Here is a 19,769-nt window from a genome sequence, read left to right as displayed (position 1 = left end):
CAGCTGTGTCTGGGTCCTGCTCGTGGCTGCTGTCTGGCATGTGTGTCGAGGCTGAGGGGGTTTGTGCCCCTGGCATGGAGGCGCGGGGAGGGCAGGATGTTTAGATGGAGTTTGGCTTCTTGTGAGTTATGCTGAATACATACTTGAGAAAAACCTCCATGTAGGTTTCAAAAGCTAAACTTCCAGGAAATCCTTGTGAATGCTAAAGACGTGGACATTTGCAATAGGATGAAAGTTAATGCTTACACAGGGATTAATTTCCAGGTGAGGAAAAGGAAAGGAAGGAAAAGAAAAACACATTTGCCAAGGATAGTCATCAGGTCGTCTCCTCACATATTAGGCAGGAATTATTAATTCGTTGTTAAAATGAGGAAACAGAGGCTCAGAGAGCCCCGGGCTCCAGAGGAGGAGGCGGGAGGCTGGGAGTCAAAGGCCCTGCTCCCCACGAGGCCATGACATCCCCTCTCGTGGGCTGTGTGGGAGAACTAAGTTTCCAGATGTTGTACACCAGTGCAGGTGCACACTGGATTTTAGGATTTTAGGGTGTGATTTCTGTTCTGGACTAGAATGAACGTATTTTTCCATGAAAGTGTAGCTAAAGTGTAGAGTGAAAGTCCAAGGAAAGTATGAGTCAGGACAGGCATGCTGGCTTTCCACATGGCGTTTCAGGGATGCCGCCAGAAGCAGAAGTAAGAAGTTATGATAAAATAGACGAACTAGCTTCATGGGAGAGCCAGTACAGAATGTTGTCCAATCAGCTTTTCATTCATCAATCTCTGGTTAGGAGCAAGGCATAAAAACTGTTAGCATTTCGAAAGTGAGTTCAGTAAAGCTCCCTGGTAATCCCAGGTGACCCGTCTGTGACAGAGGCAAGAACGCAGGAACACTCCCCAATGCAGAAGAGGCAGGGAGTCCCCAGGGAAGCCGAATCTCAGAAGATAAGAGGACTGCCAGGTGAGGATGAAGCCGTGCAGGGCGGGTGGGTTAGAGCAGAGAGAACAAGAAGGACGCTACAGAGGATGGCAAGGAAGCAGCGCCTCCAGCAATGAACTAACTAGTCTGGTCTGGCTGCACAGAGGGTCGCATCCAAGAATGGCAGGTGATGAATGGATTGGCTGGTGGTTCAAGGGGGGCTAGGAGATTGGAGGGTGCGATTCCAAGATACGGCCACAAGGTGGTGCAACGACTACCAGGAAATCTGAAGAGGAAAGCAGCCTGACCCGCCCCTTTGTGTTGACACTCCCAGGGGAGAGGACCAGCTTCTAGAAGGCAGAAAAGTCACCTACCATGTTAAACTGTTGCTGCAGTTTTTCATTAGCGTAATTGATACAAAATTGTTCAAAGCTGTTCACATCAAAGGTTTCAAAACTGAAATACAGTTTAAACAAGTAAAATATAACTTGAAGTAGAACAGATATATCAACTACAGGTATTTTTCACAAACATCATAGCTGAGAAGTTTTCTCAATGTTTTAAATATACCTTAAAGCTTCTGGTTCTAATATCCTGGCAATGTATAAGTTACCCTTTTCCGGTCATCTTCTGGAAGGAATCTGGTGTGGAAAAAACACCCACCACTCCAGTCCCAAAACAGGCATGCTGGGACCAGCAGGTGGCATAGTGGTTATGTCAATGGACTCCTATGTAGTTGACCAAGGTTCAAGTTCCTGACTCAGCAGCTTAAAACTCATGCTGGGCATGTGTGCGTGCGTGCCCAAGATCCCAAGAGGAGAGTGGAGAAAAAGGGATTGTGGTGTGGCCATCCCCTTAGGGGTGATTTCTCACTTTCTGTCTCTCTGTCTCTCTCTGCCTCTATGGTGAGTACGTGTGTGCCCTATAGTAAAAATCTCTCTAAAACAAGCAAACCCAGGCATGTTATGGGGCCAGCAGGTGGTGTGGCAGTTAAGGCATTGGACTTCCCCATGGCTGACTGCAGTTTGAGTCCCGGACCTGGTGGCTTGAAAATCACACTGGGCTTGTGTGTGTGCACGCCCAAAATCCCAGGAGGAAAATGGAGGAGAAGGATTGTACATAGTCATCCTCCCCTGGAGAGTGATTTTTCACTTTCTCTCTCACTGTTTCTTTCTGGTGAGCACACGTGCCCTATGACAAAAACCTAAAAAATACAAATAAATAAATAAAACAGGCATAGCACAATGCGGCGTGTCATTTAATCCACACAAAAAGTTGACATCGGCATTACTGTATTCACTTTATGAATCAGACAATAAGACTCTGGGAGGTTAAGAAACTTGCCTAAAGCCACACAGCTTGCGTCAGAACTCAGCCATGAGCCTGCCCGACCTTGATGTCTGTGCTTTCAGTGAGAGAGCCATGTGGTTTCCTGCTCCCACTCCTTGTCCGTTGAGGAAGCCCCCATTGTGCCTCCCCATGGGTGCTTTCAGAGTTCGTGGGGGAAGAGGGCAGGGTCACTGAATACCTTGCAGCCCGGCAGACACTGTTAGGTGCAGGATAGCCACCTCCTCACAGTTTCAGACCCCCAGGGTGGTCCCTGTAGTTGCCCAGAGATGCAAACACAGGAACCGAGAGGACCCAGGCAGGTGACAGAAGTAGGAAGTGGCTGGATGTAACACGCCGTGAGCCGAGCGAGGCCGGCGGCAAACCAGACCGTCCTCAGGGGCAGCTGCTCCTCAGTCCCGCCAGCCGCAGCCATAGACGAGTGCAGGCCGGTGTGGCCGGTGGGCTGCTCCTCAAGGGAAGCCAGAAATCTGGACTTTGACGTGAATGATCTCACTCTGAGAGCCAAGCAACACACGGGCACCAAATGGACGGCCGGCGGCCAGCACGCCTGCTGCAGGGGCTGCGAGCGCGTCATGGTGCCGGCAGCTGTGCACGTCACCTCCCCGCCCCAGCTCTGCTCTCATGGAGGACTGCTATGACCACTGTGACACCCCAGGGCCGGAGGGGGTGACCATGGGGAGGACCCACAGCAGCAAGCAATGCCAGAAATGCAACCTGACCCCAGCTCCTGTGCCTCCAGAGCTTTCGTCCCTAATCGCGCTAATCCCAGAGGCTCCGGCCAGCTCCAGCCGAGGACCGCTGGGAGTCTGGCTTGGCTGAGCTGATTTGGCTCAGGTGAGAGTCCCTGGGCCGGGAATGGTCTGCATGGTCCTGTAGACAGCCCGGGGACTCAGAGCAGGAGTAAAGCCCACCCAGCGCTGACAGCTTCTCTCCACCGCAACCTTGGTGGTCCAAAATCCCAGGGGCTGGCCAGGAGTGGGCCTGCACGGGGTCAAAGGAACCCAAAGCCCACAGCTGGGGCCACAGGCAGGGCCTCCCAGAACAGGGCAGAACATCAAATGTTAGTGATAATCTTCAGGCGCTCAGAGCTGAAGTTTAACCCCATGGAAAGACCTAAGACTCTGGACTTAAAATGCCCGAGGCGCACGGCTGGCTGACTGCTCACACGAGCAGAGCTTATGGTTTCCCAAATAGTGACTTCCTTCATTTGATCGTCTGGCCAGAGAGGCTCCATCTTACAGACACACGGACGGGAGGTAGGGGCGGTCCTGTGACTTTCTTGGGGTCCCACTATGGATTTGCTGCAGAGCTGACCCTAGACCCAGGCCTTCCAACTCCGGGTCCAAGGTTCATGGAGTCACAGCCTCCCTGCTGCTCTGAGCTAAACCCTGGAGCCACAGCTTCGCTGTCAGTGGGGCTGACTGGCTGAGCTCCATTCTCTCAAGAGCTGTGGGGTGCACTTGGGTGAGGGTTTACCTGGACAGGAGCTGCTGGGAACAGTGGGGAAGGGTTTGCCCCAGCCCGCAGCACTGCCACTGGGGGGGAGGGGAGCTCCCTGTTGTGAAGGGGCACCAGTAATTCATAAGTGGCAGCAAGAATGATATGCTTTAAATATCTAGAGAAAACTTCAATATTAAAATTAGAAATTTTAATATACTCTAACAAGTTTCCATGAGTTTGCAAACAATTTTGTGTCAGGTTTGTCCACTCCGACAAAAAATTTCCATTCCTGATTGCAGTGGTGCTCCAGCCCCGGGGTCCGTGGGGGGACCAGGCCTGCCTACCAGCTGCTGGCCTTACCTCGACCTTGCTCACGGCACCCCGCACCTGCCCCAGCCAGCCTCTGGCACACAGCCCCTCCCTCCCTTCATGGGGATCACCCCAACCACTGCCAACTGTCTGCTCTTCCCCTTGAAATTTACATCCCAAGAGGGCAGGGACCATGTATGTCTTTTTTGTTCCCAACTACGCCCAACACAGTGGCTGGCACACAAATATCTGTTGGAGGAAATAAGGAAATAATATACTTTTTTTTTTTTTTTTTGGAGAGGTTTTTGCTATAGGGCACGTGCACTCTCCAGAAAGAGAGGGTCAGAGAGAGAGAGAGAAATCACCCCCCAAGGAGGATGGTGACGCTGCAATCCCTTCTCCTCCAGTCTCCTCTTGGGATCTTGGTCACGCACGCACACGTGACTGGCATGAGTTTAAGCCACCAGGTCTGGGTCTCGAACCACAGTCAACTACATGGGAGTCCAGCGACATAGCCATTACGCTAACTGCTAGTCCCGGAAATTATATACTTTTAAGATAAATGGTTGGTTTTTTGTTTTTTAGGTTTTGTCATAGGGCACATGCACTTGTTGGAGAGCGACAGAGAGAAGGCAAGTGAGAAAGCACCCTCTCTCCTCCTTGGGGACATGACCATGCACAATCCCGTCTCTGTTTCCTTCTCGGGATTTTGGACACACATAAACACATGCCCAGCTTGAGTTTTAAGTTGCCAGATTTGCCCTGTGGCTAGCCATGTGGCAATCCAGCACTTCAATCACCTTGCCACCTGCTGGCCCCAAAGGGCTGTTAATTTAAATACTTTTTTTTTTTTTTTTTTAGAAAGAGATTATTGCTATAGGGTGTGTGCACTTGCTGAAGAAAAGCAAGTCAGAGAGGCAGAAATCGAGAAATCACCAGGGGGGATGACCAAACTGCAATCCCTTCTCCTCCTTTCTCCTCTCTGGATCACAGGCATGCACACACATGGGCTCTGGTGTGAGTTTCAAGCCACTAGGTCTGGAACTCAAACCACGGTCAACTACATGGGAGTCCAGTGACATAACCATTACACCATCTGCTGGTCCCAAAGACATGTTTTAAACACAGAAAAGAATAGGGAATCGTATCTTAATCACATCTTTCTACCACAATGAAAGACGTTATTTTAAGCCAGGACTATTACTTCATGAAAGTTTACTTCAATGTTTACCTCTGCTCCAATCCTTTCTTGGAACAAGAGAGGGTAAATAACGTGCTAGCCCAGCCCAGCAGGTTTGTGCTTTCTCACCTGAAGGTACTGGTAGCCGGAGGCATAGACAGTAACTGGGGATCCAAACTGAACAGGGACCCCCGTGGCATCTTCTCACAGTAAGGCCGTGGGAAGAGCCCACACCACTGCTCCAACACCAGTTCCACAGCAGGGCTGCGGCCCCCGCCCATGCCTGCAGGGGGCAGCTGTGGGGACAGTCCATTTGTAGGGGGAGTGGGAGACTGCGCTGCTTTCCACCATGGTTGGGGGAGGACCCTCTCATCCATGGGATGTTCCATGATGCCTTTCATGGGACAATCTCCCCCCACTGCTGCCCAACCAGGGCTGGCCCTGGGGCAGGGTCCAGGCCAGGCACTGAGAGTAGTTGGTGATAAGTGAAGGTCCAGGTGACAGCGGCCCCTCAGAGCCAGCTCCACCAGCTTCTGCTCTTTTCCCTAGTGTCTTGGACAGGAGCCGGGCCTGGGGCCTTGTGAAGCAGGACAGGCAGAGAGGAGAGAACAGAGCTCTGACAGGGAGTTACGCCCATAGGGTACTGGATCTCTCGGAGAGGGGCTGGGGCAGAGGGGACACCTTCTCAGCTGAGAACGGAAAAACATCTGGATGCGTGTCCACCTCTGGCCCCGTGAGCTGTGCAAAATATGCCTGTCATGGCTTTCCTTGCCCCTAGGAACTGGGAGAGGTGCTAGGGCTCTGCATCTCAAGGGGGCTATATGGGGAAGAGACGTGGCAAAACCTCCAGCGAATGTTGAATCCTTCTGAGCCTTGGCTGTCATGTCTCTGAAACGGGGATAATGGTAAGGTTGCTCAAAGACTAAAACTCTGCAGAAACCAATCAGCACGGAGCTGGGGAACAGCTCCTGAGGTCAGCCATCATACCGGAGCCTTTATTTAGTGCACTCAGAGAGCCTGAACGGAAATTCATGCAAACACAGAGGACGTGGACTTTCTTATCATGCAAAACAAGAGAGGAGAACCAGAACAAAACGATGCCAAAGTAACCGGGCATTCGACATTTAAATGAGGAGAGACGGGCTCACGAAGAGAACCTTACCCATAAATGTCCAAAACACCAATAAAAGTGTGCTGCTTGCCTGAGAACTGCAACGCTTGGTTGATTCTCTCCACGATGAAGTCGAACAGCTGAGCATAGATCTTTTTGGCCAGTGCGTCCCTGGCGTTGACAGCCTGGGGCCTGGTCATGGGCTTCACCACTGTCTCAGAGGTGGTGACAATCTGGCGATGGCACAGCCACTGAGCGACTTTGCCACTCTCCAGGCCCAGGAGCTCGCAGAACACCGCCAGGTGACCGTCATCCTCCTGGAAACAACACAAGCCCCGTCAGGGTGGCTCGGCCGCCCAGAGCAGCACACCCCACCTGGCCAAGGCAGGGGCCCAGCCCCGGGCCTGTGTGTGGGACGCTGTGTAGACGGCCTGAGGATGACCAGGTCTCGGGAGAGAGGCAGGCTGGGAGGAAGGAACAACACAGGAGGGGCCACGGCAGCACTGACCCTACACTTGCCCCGGGCAGGCCAGCGCTGTGTCCCACATGAATTTTTCATTCTGACCAAAAATGTCAGGGGCAAGTAAGGCCATGGAAGCTCCTCTCCCCCAGCTCCTGTGCTGTGAACGCAGCTGCCAGCCCCTTCTCCCCTTTGCACCAGGCACCTGTGGGAAGGTGTGCTCTCCCACCCCACCTCATGTCTGGCCCAAGAGGGCCCTGGGTGTCACTGTCAGAGAGAGCCTGTGGGTGCCCATGGCTGAGTCAGCCTCTCAGCTGACACAGGGCCGTGACAGGCTTTTCCTGGGTGCGTAAAGCAAAGCTGGCTTCTTCCCAAGCCTGGGCAGGCGGGCTGCCCATCAGCCAGAAGACAGCAGAGGGAGGCGGTGCTCCTTCTGTCCCCAGCCAGCATGGATGGGAGGGGGCGGTCAGGGTGGGGGACACTCTTGACACCTGGCAAGGGGCTGTGATCCCATGAGACAAGCACCATCGTTCCTCTGAGCAGGGGCGCCTCCCAGGCACCACCTCAGCCAAGCAGGAAAACCATGTGACTGAATTTATTTTTTTTTTAATGAAATTGAATATGTTATTATTTCTTATTTTGCTGAAAAGCTGTTGCTTCAACTGTATAAAACAGCGCCAGCAAATGTAGTATATTGCAAAACTAAAATACTACTGTTCTTCGACACCATGCAAGGAACAACAACTTCTGTGCACTCCCAGTTATTTTCAATGGGGAGAAAATGAAGAATTCTGACCTCAATCCAGGGATGGATCTAAGCGAGATACAGTGCTATATACGGCTTAGGATAACAGTGTTATCACTAATTACGCCATCCTTATAATTTGTTTTATCACAAATAATTTCACAAATTCTGAATACATATGCCTATCCTAAGAATCATAGAATATCATGAAAAAGATGCATTTTGTGCTTATTGAAAATATGACCATTAGAAAGTTAAGGTGTATTTTTTCCAGTAGTAGTGTTCAGAGTAATTTCTTTTTCCGCTAGTATTGCTAAAGTTGCTATTTTAAATAGTGTAAAACAGCCTAGTCCGGCACGTGACTGCACTGAAAAAGCATCCGAATGGGACGGAGGGAGCAATCAAGAAAGCCCCGTGGCCTTCTCACGCTCCACCCACACCCCTCCTGACCACCACGGCAATAATGGTGGTCTGGGGTGGGGACTGGCAGTGCCACCCTTAGAAGGGGCCAGACCCTCTGAGTCAGAGAAAAGAAGTCAGCTCTAACTGCTACGGGAGGAAATGCAAAAGGCAGTAATTCTTTAAAGAGCAAGATGTTTCTCCCAAATTTAATTTGTCTAAGATTTCAAGTTTCTGATATAAATGAATGGCATATATGACAAAGTTGGGGCCAATCACGATAGGGCTGGTGGGTTTGTATAAACACTACTTTCCAAAGGATTTTTGGTTCATCTATTTTTATTCTTCCTCAAAAAAAAAAAAACAAAAAACAAAACAAAACAAAACAAAAACAAACAAACAAAAAACTAGCTTCATGATGACCTTCAAGGGGCAGAGCCAACATGATGGCACTGTTGGGTGGAAACCATGGTTTTAGTCTATGGGAGCCCGAGAAGACAGAGGGCGGAAGCCCAGCTTCCCTGAGGAAAATGAGTGAAGAAAGAGGGAACCTGCCATGCCAGGTGTGCCACACCTTGGAAGCTTCTAGGCTACAGTCACCTTTCTCCAATTTCCCAGACCCTCAGAAATGGACTAATGCCATGAGGTCTGGAAGTTAGGGACCGTAAGATGGACACTGAGTGTGAGAGTTGCAGGACAGGAAGGAGAGTTCCTTCCTGGTCACAGGATGACGAGACTAAAGCACTGAGCCTCGGGGCTCACACTCTGCCCTGCAGCTTACTGTACCAAAATCACAGGTGCAGAGAGCTGAAAAATCACCCAGTGGCACAAAATTAGAAGCCATTCCCATCAGTTATCCAGGGACCATGAAGACAGACACGGCACTGTTAGGGACTGGACGTGTCCCCACCAAATCACCTGTGGAGACACTCAGCCCAGTGTGATAGTATTTGGAGATGAGATCTTTGGGAGATAGGGTAGGTCAAGAGGGTGGGGCCCCATGATTGGTTCAAGTCCTTAGAAAAAAAGACATCAGAGAGCTAGCCCTCTGTCCATCGTATGAGGACACAGGGAGAAGGTGACCATCTGCAAGCCAGGAAGAGAGCTTTCACAGAATCCAACCATGCTGGCACTCTGATCGCAGACTTCTAGCCTCCAGAACTGTGAACAAATTCCCAGAGTTGGAAGCTGGTGGTATTTAGTAGTGGTAGCCTGACTTGATTAAGATAGATGTGGTGATATAAAGCTTTCGAGGTCTAGGGTTTTTGTTTGTTTTGTTTTTTAGTTTTTTCCTATAGGATGTATTTGCTCACCAGAGAGAGACAAAGTGAGAAATCATCTTGTAGGGGAGATAGTCATGCTGTAATTCCTTCTTCTCCACTCTCTTCTTGGGATTTTGGGCATGCACACACATATGCCCGGCATGTTTTTCAAAGACACCAGGTTCAGGACTCAAACCACAGAGTTAACCCTGTGGGATCCAATCGTCTTAACCACCACACCACCTAGCTGGCCCAAAGGTATGAAGATTTTGCATTTCAAAGAAACTTTATTTTACACACATACCTTCTACTGAGAGCCATTACTCTCAATAGTGATTTCAGGGGACCAGCAGATGACAATGGTTATACCACTGAACTCCCATGGAGTTGACCATCTTAGAGTCCTGGACCTGGTGGCTTAAAACTCATGCTGGATATGTGTGTGTGTGTGTGTGTGCCCAAGATCCTGAAAGGAGAATAGAGGAGAAGGGATTGTGGTGTGGCCATCCCCCCCTACACACACACCTGGGGGTGATTTCTCACTTTGTGTCTCTCTGGTGAGTCTACTTGCCCTATAGCAAAAATCTCTCTTGAAAATAAATAAATAAATTAGTAATTTCAGAAGAGACAATGCACATACATTTATCTTGTGCTGATTAAGTGAAGAAATTGATCACGAAACTTCCATGGGAATGTATTATCAGAGGCAAAGTCAGCATGATGGACATTTGATTCGTGGGTGCAGAGAGGTAGGAGGTTTTCCTTTTGTTTAAAACCGTCCAGTTCCCTTAAGACCCTCCTTCACGGTGTACGCCCCCACTCCCTATCTGTGCTCTTTCCCATCCCTCCTTTCACCTTGCCTCTCTGGACATAGCCACTTCCTGCTGCTTCTCAAACATTTCCTGCCCAACGTCTATGCACTTGCTGTTGCTAATTGGAATGTCTTCCCCCATACACAGGCCTCGCCCACGGCTACCTGCCCACTGCTACCTCACGAGAAAGGCTTCCTCTGACCACCCCTGACAAAGGCACAGCCCGGCGCCCCACCCCTCCTCTGCTTCGTGTCCCTTTGTGACAGCCATCACTAGCTGCCACAGCCAGTTTGTCTGCTGGTCTCCTTCCCTCCCCTCCTCCAAATCATAAGCTTTATGAAGTGACTTCTCGTTTCATGTTGCCCATTGCTGTTTCCTCAGAGCCTACGACAGCCCCGGCACATAGTAGGTGCTCCATGAGTATTTGTTGAATAAAAACGAAACCCCGGGCCACCTCCACAGCATCCCGGTTAAGTGGGTGAGCACACAGTGGAATCCCAGACCTGCCAGTCTGAGAAACGAACTGGGCATGTGTGCACACGTGCCCGAAATCCCCGAAGGAGGGAGAAACGGAGAAGGGATGGCTGCGTGATCATTCCCCAGGGAGATGCCTTCTCCTCTCCCTCTCTCTCTCTTTGGTGAGTGCACATAAAACCCAGAAGAAATGCTTTTTCTCTCTTCCATAGCCCTGAAAACACTTGCTTCCTTGTTCCTGTTAAACTAGTCTATCCAGAAGGTCCAAAGGTGGCTGGTGTTAAAATGCAAGGCAGGTCAGCCATGAGCTGTTCTGTGTTGACCCTCGAGCTCAGGGAAAGTTTCCCAAACAGGTGTCTCACCCTGATCGAAGCCCTCTCGTTGCCCACTGCGGTGATCTGCACGTTGCCCAGATGGAGGATGGCGGCCAGGATCTTAAAAACATCCATCTGAAAATCCTCCTTGAAACCTGAAAACAACATTTTCCCCAGTTAGGAATGCTGCATGTCTTCCCTTTCTAGAAAGATCAGCCCCTGGGCTCCCTCGAGACACCCTAGCACCGTCAGTGCCAAGAGCTGGGACAGGACGCGTGCAGTGCACTCCAGGAAGAATCTGGTTCACTCCAGTTCAGCTCCCAGAGACAAGCGAGGGAAAGGGGACCCACTAGGCTTCCCCCTCGTCTGGGCTGCGAGGTGGCCCAACACAAAAATCAGTATGTGAGCTACCATTTGAGAAGGAAAGCAGTTCGGAGCAATCTGTGGAAGGGGAGAGCCCTTTCAATTTTAATGGCCTCATAGAGGAATGGGATGAGGGTTATTGCCCACAAAGCGCGGTTTAGTTTAAGCAAGCGGAGATGCATGCAGTTAAAACGGGGCTCTACTCTTGGTCCAGGTCCATTCCAGTGTTCTGGAGTTCATGCTTAGAGAACAGTGCACAGCCCATCACTCTGCTCATGCTGCTTTACATGGGCCAAAGGGAGCTCCTGACAAACAGCTGTGACCTCCCTCTGATAAAGCCCTCTCGAGGCCAAGGGTGTCCGTCTTTTAGGTGGAATCTGTGTCACCCCAGTCACTTGTCCTCAGCCCTCGGCGCAAACTTTCGCTTCACTTACTACATCTCACATTCCAGGTCAGGTCCCTGGGAGGGTCCACGCTCACTTATTCTATGTGCTTCATTTTTAATGCTTTGCTTTTTGCTCGCAAGCTCCTTGAATTCTTTCTAGGGTAAGATGTGGAAAGGACTCCCATTGCCCCTCTAGAGGCTCTGCTCTCTGCTCCAGGAAACCGACCTGGATGGACCAAGGCAACAGGCTCCCGTGCTGTCTGGCCCCCGGCCGGGTTGATTAATGAGGGGACCTGGAAAGCAGTCCGAGGAGGGGAGGCTCTGAGCGGGCCTTCATCCGGTTTCCCAGCACGTGTCCTCGGGCTGACGTGTGGCCACCTGACAAGGTCACCACTCCCGTTCTGGCGCCGACTTTACCCAACACTCCCTTCAGGCTCTAGTAACGGCTGTGCCCATTGTGCCCGAAGGGGAAAAGCGGGGACTGATGTTGCCACTGTCCCTGGGTCCCTGGGTCCCGCTGCCTTGGCAGCTCTCCAAGGCTCTGCCCACACCTTTGTAGGTGGTCCCTTCATAAATAAACCTTCCTCTTCTGTCCTATTTTGAGTTTGCCTCATGTTCCGTCGGGACTCTGACTGATGTAGGTGGAATATGAATTATGAATACATAACATATTCCACCATCACAGACGATTAGCACATTTTCTGGAGCTGAAAATACACTCGGCCAGCTGCTAGGAAGGACTTTATGCCGACCCCAGAAATCACAACAGAGGGCCCGCAGGGAGAGCTGGGCTTTGCCAGGTCAGGGTCCCGGTGTGAGTATTGAGGTGTCACGGCTGGAGGTGTCCTCGGGCAGGTGGGGTAGGCTCCCTGGTCTTCACTGGAATGAAAATGGGAGGAGTGGAGGCTAAGGACTCCCTCCACTCCCGCAAGGACAAATGCTGCAGGCCCCATGTGCGAGAGGCCTCCACAGCTACCCACTGCCTTCCACTTAAGGAAATCCGGGATGGGATGTTTCCACAGCAGGGAGGCCAGGCTCCTAAATAACTTCCTATCTTACAGTCTTCTCTACTTTAAAGAAGAATAACTCAAGGTAGCAGAAGATTTCAAACCAAAACTATGTGGAAGATTCCAGCTCAAACTGAGTGCAGTCTTTGCAGCCTTTCCATTTGGAGTTAATTCCTCATCTGAAGGACAGCCTGTCTAGCGGAAATAGACCACAGGGTAAATGATAAAGAAAAGCAACCACATGGCAAAGCACGGGCGCTTCATTCCGCCACTCCTACCAACGCTCTGCACTCCGTGACTAAGTCACTTAATCACTGCATGTCTTCCAGGAACAAGAAAGTGAGAACTACCCCAAAGCAATCATGGTGCCACAGTGTCAGTGTGCCCCCACCCCCAAATTTATGTGTCAAAATTTGGTTTCCATGAGCTTTTGCTTTCTTGCCATGTGCTGCCTCACACGGGACCCTGCACTCTGCAGAGAGTCCCCACCAACAAGACTCCTGCTGGATGCAGCTCTTTGACCCTGGACTCCAAAGCCATGAAATGAATATACATTTAGTCTTTTTTTAAAGAGAGACTTTAGCTAGTGGGTGTGTGGGCTTCCCAGAGAAATAGAAAGTGAGAAATCACCACCCCCACCACCCCGGAGGGATGGCCATGCTGCAATCCCCTTCTCCTCCCTTCTCCTCTTGGGATCTTGGGCACGCACGCACACGCACCCAGTGTGAGTTTTAAGTCACCAGGTCTGGGACTCGAACCACAGTCAACTACATGGGAGTTTAGTGACATAGCCATTATGCCATCTGCTGGCTTCAACATTTATTCTTTATAAATGACCTGCTCTGTGGTACTCAGTTAAGAAGCAATAGAGAATGGGTGAAAACGATGGGAAAGAACGAATTTAAGACCTCAGTGAAATCATTCTCTCTAGTGAGACAAAGCCACACAAAAGCAAAGCTGGCTGGAAGTAGGTTTCGAGGAGGCGCGCACTGGTCCTGTGCATGGGCCTGAGGTCCAGGCTAGGTCTGAATGCTTCCAAGTCAGAACCAAGGGCCGTGACAACAGCAGGAGCAGTGGCTGAATCAAATGAGAAAGGAACGGCAGGACGACAGAGGAAAGGCACTCCTTACAAAGGGCAGCCCCTCTGCTTCCTCAGAGGGTAATTCCACACTAGCTAAGACACCCGGGGCGCAGAACCAGGAGGAAAAGGGAGTGGGACGCGCCCTAGGCTCTGGCCTCAGTTCTCGGCAGGTACCATCTCATCTCATCTCAGGACTATGTAAGAACTAGCACTGTCCGCATTTTACAGAGGAGGAGACTAAGACAGAGTAAGGTTTGGGAACCCGCCCCAGGTCAGGCTGGTATGTCATAGCTGAGCAGTTTAACGTCTGTAATGAAGCCCACTGCAAAGTGTGACAATCCCTACAGAGTTCACAAAGCCATCTTATGGACAGCTTCACTCCAGTGTCTAATATAAATAAGTACCAATTGAGTTTATCTTATTTTTTTAAAGAATTTTTTTTATTTAGTAGTATTATTTTAAAATTTTCTATAAGGAACACGTGTTCACCCCAGAAGAAAGGGGGGAAGTGAGAAAGCAAGCTGCTAGGTCCAAGACTCAAACCATGGTCAATCATATAGGAGTCTAGCGACTCAACCACCACACCACCCACTGGTCCTGAGTTTATCTTATGATTAAGGAATGTTTAAATTGTCGTCTTCGAACCAGCAAGGGAGGAACCAAATCTAATGGTAATTTTGCTCAGGAAACCATCTGGCTTTCGTCCTCAGCTACTCAATCATACTCTTCGTGCACCAAGTAGAAACTCCTTGCCTTTTACACTCAGATGTGGTCAAGCAGGCCACAGAAAACAGACAGGAGTGGTGGTCTGAGATTTCTGCACGGTGTAAACAGCCTGGAGTCTTATTGAGGAGACACTTTTGCTGGCAGTTCTAGGTGATGTCTAGACCAACACAAAATGAGAAGGTGAATGACTAGTTTTACAAATGCCACGTGGTAGACAGCCTTTCTGCACGTGAGCTCCACGTGGGCAAAGGTGGAGCGAGGTCAAGAATAACAGGCTGTCCCGTGAGCGGTACCTGCTCCAACTGCGTCGGCATTCAAGGAGATGCTTTGGTTTTCTGTCTATAAACAAGACGTTTTCTGACTCCAGACTACAAAAACCAATTGTTCTGTACGAGCCATGTGACCATGGGTTAATCACTTAGCATCGTGGTACCTCAGGTTCCCCACTGTAGAAGGGAGAAATACCAGCACCTACTTCGCAGAGTGGCTATGTAGTCTGAATGAGTTCATATAGGCAGTGAAGGGCTTGGGCTGGTGCTGGCATGGCGTAAGCTCCATGTAAGTGTCGCTATGTTATTCTCATTGTGAAGAAGCCTACGGAGGCCAAGTGGGGTCAATGCCACACTTCAGATGTGAGGTAGACCGCTGCTCCAGCTGTCTTCCTTTTTTAAAAAATTATTTATTGGGACCAGCAGTTAGCGTAATGGCTATGTTGCTGGACTCCCACGTAGTCGACTGAGGTTCGAGTCCCAGATCCGGTGGCTTAAACTCATGCCGGGCGTGTGTGCGTGTGTGCCCAAGATCCTGAGAGGAGAATGAAGGAAAAGGATTGCGGCGTGACCATCCCCCCTGGGGGGTGATTTCTCGCTTTCTGTCTCTCAGTCTCTCTCTGTCTGTCTGGCAAGCGCACGCACCCTATAGCAAAAACCTCTCCAAAAAAATATATATATTTAATTTGTTATTATGAGGTTTTTTGTTTTTTCTTTGTTTTAATTTGAATTTGACAGAGAGAGACACACACACTGAGAAAAGGGAAAACAAGAAAGCAAGCCACCAGGTCCAGGATTCGAACTGCAGTTAGTAATGTGGGAGTCCAGGACATTAACCACCACATCGCCTGCTGGCCCCTCATCCGTCTTCTTTGAAGCCACCTCTGAAGGGTTTTTGAGCACCCAAAAGACTTCAGGCCCAAGCCTCTAAAAGCACACCCACAGACCTAAAGAGGAAATGTGTTAATTCCTAGTTTTATTTGTGTGTGTATTGGGGGGGGGGGGGGGGGGGAGGTTTTGGGGGGTAGAGATTTTGCTACAGAGTGTGTGATCTCACTAGAGAGACAGAGAAAGAGAGTGAGAAATCACCTCCCAGAGGGTATGGCCATGCCACAGTCCCTTATCCTCCATTTGTTTCTCAGAATTTTGGGTACACATGCACACATGCCTGGTGTGAGTTTCAAGCCACCAGTTCTGGGACTTGAACTGCACTAGCTAGCGTCTTAAACACTATACCACCTGCTGACCCAAATTTCTAGCTCTTTTAAATCAAAAGCACAGTTCGAACCACTCAGTCTCCAAATATATTATGATCAGCTCATTCTAAAATCAAAACTTATGAGGAGTCTTCAGAACACATGCAGGCCGGAACTCCTACCTTCTCTTCCCTTTCTTTTCTTTCTTTCTTTCTTCTTCTATTTCTAGAGGAAATGGCCACCTCGTTGCACAGGGGACTCTCACTTACCCAGTAACTTGAAGGTCTTCTGAGTCTCTATCATGTCGGCTCTGTCATTCACACCCTCGATAACCGTACTGCCTCCCATTCTCGTGTAATTAAATTCTTCCGCACTCCCTGAAATCAGAAATCAGGATGTTATGTCTGTAACAGATTCGAACATTTAATGAGCTATGTCAAGCGCTTTTCATATTTCCATTTATTCCTCAGAATTCTGTTATGGGGCCAGCAGGTGGCGTGGTGGTTACAGTGGTCGGCCCACATGGCCGACCATGATTTGAGTTCCAGACATGGTGGCTTGGAAAATCAGGCCGGGCACGTATCCATGCCTGCCCAAAATCCCAGAAGGAGAATGGAAGAGAAGGAATTATAGCATGGCCATCCATTCTGCGGAATGTGTTCTTGCTTTCTCTCTCACCATCTCTTTCTGTGTCTCCCCAGCAAATGCATGCATCCCAGGGGAAAAAAAACGTTAAAACAAAAAGAAAGAGGAATTCTATATTACAAATGCAAAAGTTGAAGCTCAGAAAAAGTGAAGCAACTTGCTCCAGGTCCCACGGCTGACAGTAGGGCAAGAATTTAGATGCAAACCTAACTCTAAAGTTCACAGGTGTGGTTTCTGTTTCCACACCTGACATGTTTATATAGTGTTTTGAGGTTTATTGAAAGTACATAAATGGCACACACACAATTAGGTGAGTTTTCACATACATCTGTCCTACATTATCACACATCATCACTACGATCAAGAGAATGACCACATGTACATCTCATCTGTGACCAGCAGAGCCTCCTTCAGAAAGCCCTGCTTCCTTCGTGTTCACTGAGCACATTCTATACTTCAGTCAAGGCATGGACATTGATCTCATTTGAGATCTGCAGAAACTTAGATTCTAAGAATGCAAGCAAAATTCCAAAATTAGAGTGTGAGTGCAACTCTAACACTCTGCAAGTCACCTCTCACAATCCTCACCTACCTGCAGAACGTGAACGACCATAGCAGGAGAGCTGTGACAGCCTGGGGTTCAGGGCTACTGCGGTGAAGGCCAACAGCGCTGCAGCTTAGCCATCCCTAAAGTGTGTAACTATGACTCTGCAGAACAACTGACCCTGCATCATCAAGGAAGTTCCAATTATAATAGAGATGCTTCGTTCAGAATGACAGGAGGGGCCAGCAAAGGGGATGGTGGCTGGAGTGCTAGACTCCCATGTGGCCAACTGTGGTTCAAGGTCCTGGACCTGGTGGTGTGCTTTATCACTTTCTCTCTCCCTCTGGCAAGTGCACGTGTCCTATGGAAAAGTAAAGAATGGTAATAATAATAAATAAAACTAAATTTGGGGGCCGGCAGGTGACATGGTCGTTAAGGGTACTGGACTCCCACATGGCCGACCGCAGTTTGAGTCTCAAACCTGTCGGCTTGATTTCTTACTTTTCTTCCCTCCCTCCCTCCCTCCCTCCTTCTCTCTCTCCCTCTCTGGGCAAAATTAAATAAATAAAGTTAAATAAAATAATTCTTTTAAAAAAATAAAAATAAATTTTAAAAAAGATGATGGGGGACCAGCAGATAACTGATGATGGTTTGAGTCCCAGACCTGGAGGCTTGAAACTCATGCTGGGCACAGGTGTATGAATGCCCAAAATCCAGAGAGAAGAATGACAGAGAAGAGATTTTGGTGTGGCCATCCCCTCTGAGGGTTGATTTCTCATTTTCTGCCTTTCTCTGTCTCTCTGGTGAGTACATGTGCACTATAGCAAAATATCTCTCTACAAAAAAAAAGAAAAAGGAAAAAAAAGACAGTGAGTTATGTCACATATGTAAGAAAAACAACTTTTTTGGGGAGGGGGGCATACATGCACACATGCCCGGCATGAGTTTAAGTCACCAGGTCCGGGACTTGAACCACAGTCAACTACATGGGAGTCCAGTGACGTAGCCATTACATCACCTGCTGGTTGCAGAAAAACAAATATTAACTATTAAAGGATGTGCAAATAAAAAGGAAAGTTCAGGGACTCACAGCAGTAACTTCCAGTTCTCAGAGGCCTGATTCCGGTGGTTCTAGCTGAATAGCCACAGTCACCCAGGGAGCTTTGAGAAGAACTCGAGTGCTGAAAAGCTCCCTTTCCCTGGCTCAGTTCCCTAACCCCCAGCCCTAATCTATTTCCTTAGTTAGATGCATGAATCCTAATCTCAAAATGCAAGAAACTTATGTCTTTGGAGGAAAAAAACTTAAAGATTTAGTTTTACTTATCATTATTATTTTTGAAAAGTCTGATATAGCGTATGTGTGCTCACGAGAGAGAGAGAGAAAGAGAGAGAGAGAGAGAGAGAAAAAGTGAGAAAACAACATGCTAGGTCTGAGACTCAAACCACGGTCGTTCATATGGGAAGCCAGCACCTTAATCACCACGCCTTCTTCCGGCCCCCTGTACAAAATATTTTTTAAAAAGTTGTTGGGGCTAGGGGACCAGCAGGTGGCATAGTGGTTACTTCACTGGATTCCCATGTAGTCGACTGCGGTTTGAGTCTCAGACCCAGTGGCTTGAAACTCACGCTAGGTACACGTGCATGCATGCCCACCAAAATCCCGAGAGGAGACTGGAGGAGAAGGGATTGCAGTGTGGCCATCCTCCCTGAGGGGTGATTTCTCACTTTCTGTCTTCTGTCTCTCTCTGTCTTTTCAGCAAGCACATGCACCCTACAGCAAAAAACTCTCTTTAAAAAAAAAAAAAAGTTGTGAGGCTGCTCTGTGGTGCAGCGTTAATGCACTACTCAGAGAAGCCAGATCCCATGTGGTGACCAAGGTTCGAATTCCCCACCTGGTCAGCATGAAACACGCCAGGCAAATGCACAAGGGCCTAGGACCCACAAGCCAGAGGACGGAGTAAGAGGACCGTGGAGTGGACGGACTCTGCAGAGGGCGCTCCCCATTCTCTTCCTCTCACACGCGCACACACACTCCATAGCGAATGAAAACAAAATAAAAACAAGCCGAGTTCTTGTAACAAATTAACCGAGAGCATATACCCTTACAGAAAAGAGCTCCTTCCACACCATCCATCACGTACCCAATTTGAGATGCTTAAATTCCGACTGCTGCGCAGAGGCACAGAGCTGATAGAAAATGTGGTAATTTCGTTCATTTTCCGACTGTAAAATAAAGAAAAGTCCCCCAGATTACACCAACTCCTCACAGCAAACATGCCAGGTCTCTAAGGAGAGGATCCTCAATGGCTAATCCTGAGGACAATTCCCCATGGGGCGTGGGGCTGATATTCATGACGACTCACAGCAGGCCCTCCCTCTCAGCCAGGTGGGGAGTAAGACACCTGGGACAGGCCTCCAAACAGACCCCAGAGGAAACGCTAGTAAATGAAAACAGTGTGTGAAATGAGAATGAGTGTTCTCCTCCTGGGCCAGGACGCTGAGAATTTCCTCCATTTTGAAACAGCTCTCCCCTAAAAAGCCCCATGCAAGCTCTAATCCCATTCCCTTCCTGATAGAAATGCCAGCCATATGGCTTTGTCTGTCACAAGCAGCATGTATGTGTCAGAAAAATAACCTTGACCTTTGAATGATAAGGATTTTCTAGGTGCCTCAGGTTTAGAATGTGAGCTTTTCCCTCAGGCATACAGCTCCCCTTGCTACAGCATCTCTCCGTCCAGCTTTTGCTTTTAATAAATGGGGGGAAAATCTAAACTGCAAATGAAAG

At 49.2% G+C, this 19,769-nt stretch overlaps 1 protein-coding gene across 1 annotated transcript in view; it reads right to left on the bottom strand.

Moving 5' to 3' along the window:
• Positions 1-19,769, bottom strand: part of MYO5C (myosin VC) — a 95,119-nt gene that overhangs the window by 62,400 nt on the left and 12,950 nt on the right. Inside the window, exons 7-11 of the mRNA XM_006168784.3 lie at positions 19,126-19,207; positions 16,065-16,172; positions 10,817-10,923; positions 6,354-6,619; positions 1,287-1,368 (exon numbers count right to left, since the gene is read on the bottom strand). Coding sequence (XP_006168846.1) covers positions 1,287-1,368; positions 6,354-6,619; positions 10,817-10,923; positions 16,065-16,172; positions 19,126-19,207 — 645 coding nt within the window. The remainder of the gene's footprint in view (positions 1-1,286; positions 1,369-6,353; positions 6,620-10,816; positions 10,924-16,064; positions 16,173-19,125; positions 19,208-19,769) is intronic.

This window comes from Tupaia chinensis, unplaced genomic scaffold (assembly GCF_000334495.1).
Source record: "Tupaia chinensis unplaced genomic scaffold, TupChi_1.0 Scaffold146140_1, whole genome shotgun sequence".
Classification (NCBI taxonomy): domain Eukaryota; kingdom Metazoa; phylum Chordata; class Mammalia; order Scandentia; family Tupaiidae; genus Tupaia; species Tupaia belangeri.
The sequence above is the reverse complement of the archived record's forward strand: the minus strand, read 5'-3'. Positions and strand labels throughout refer to the sequence as shown.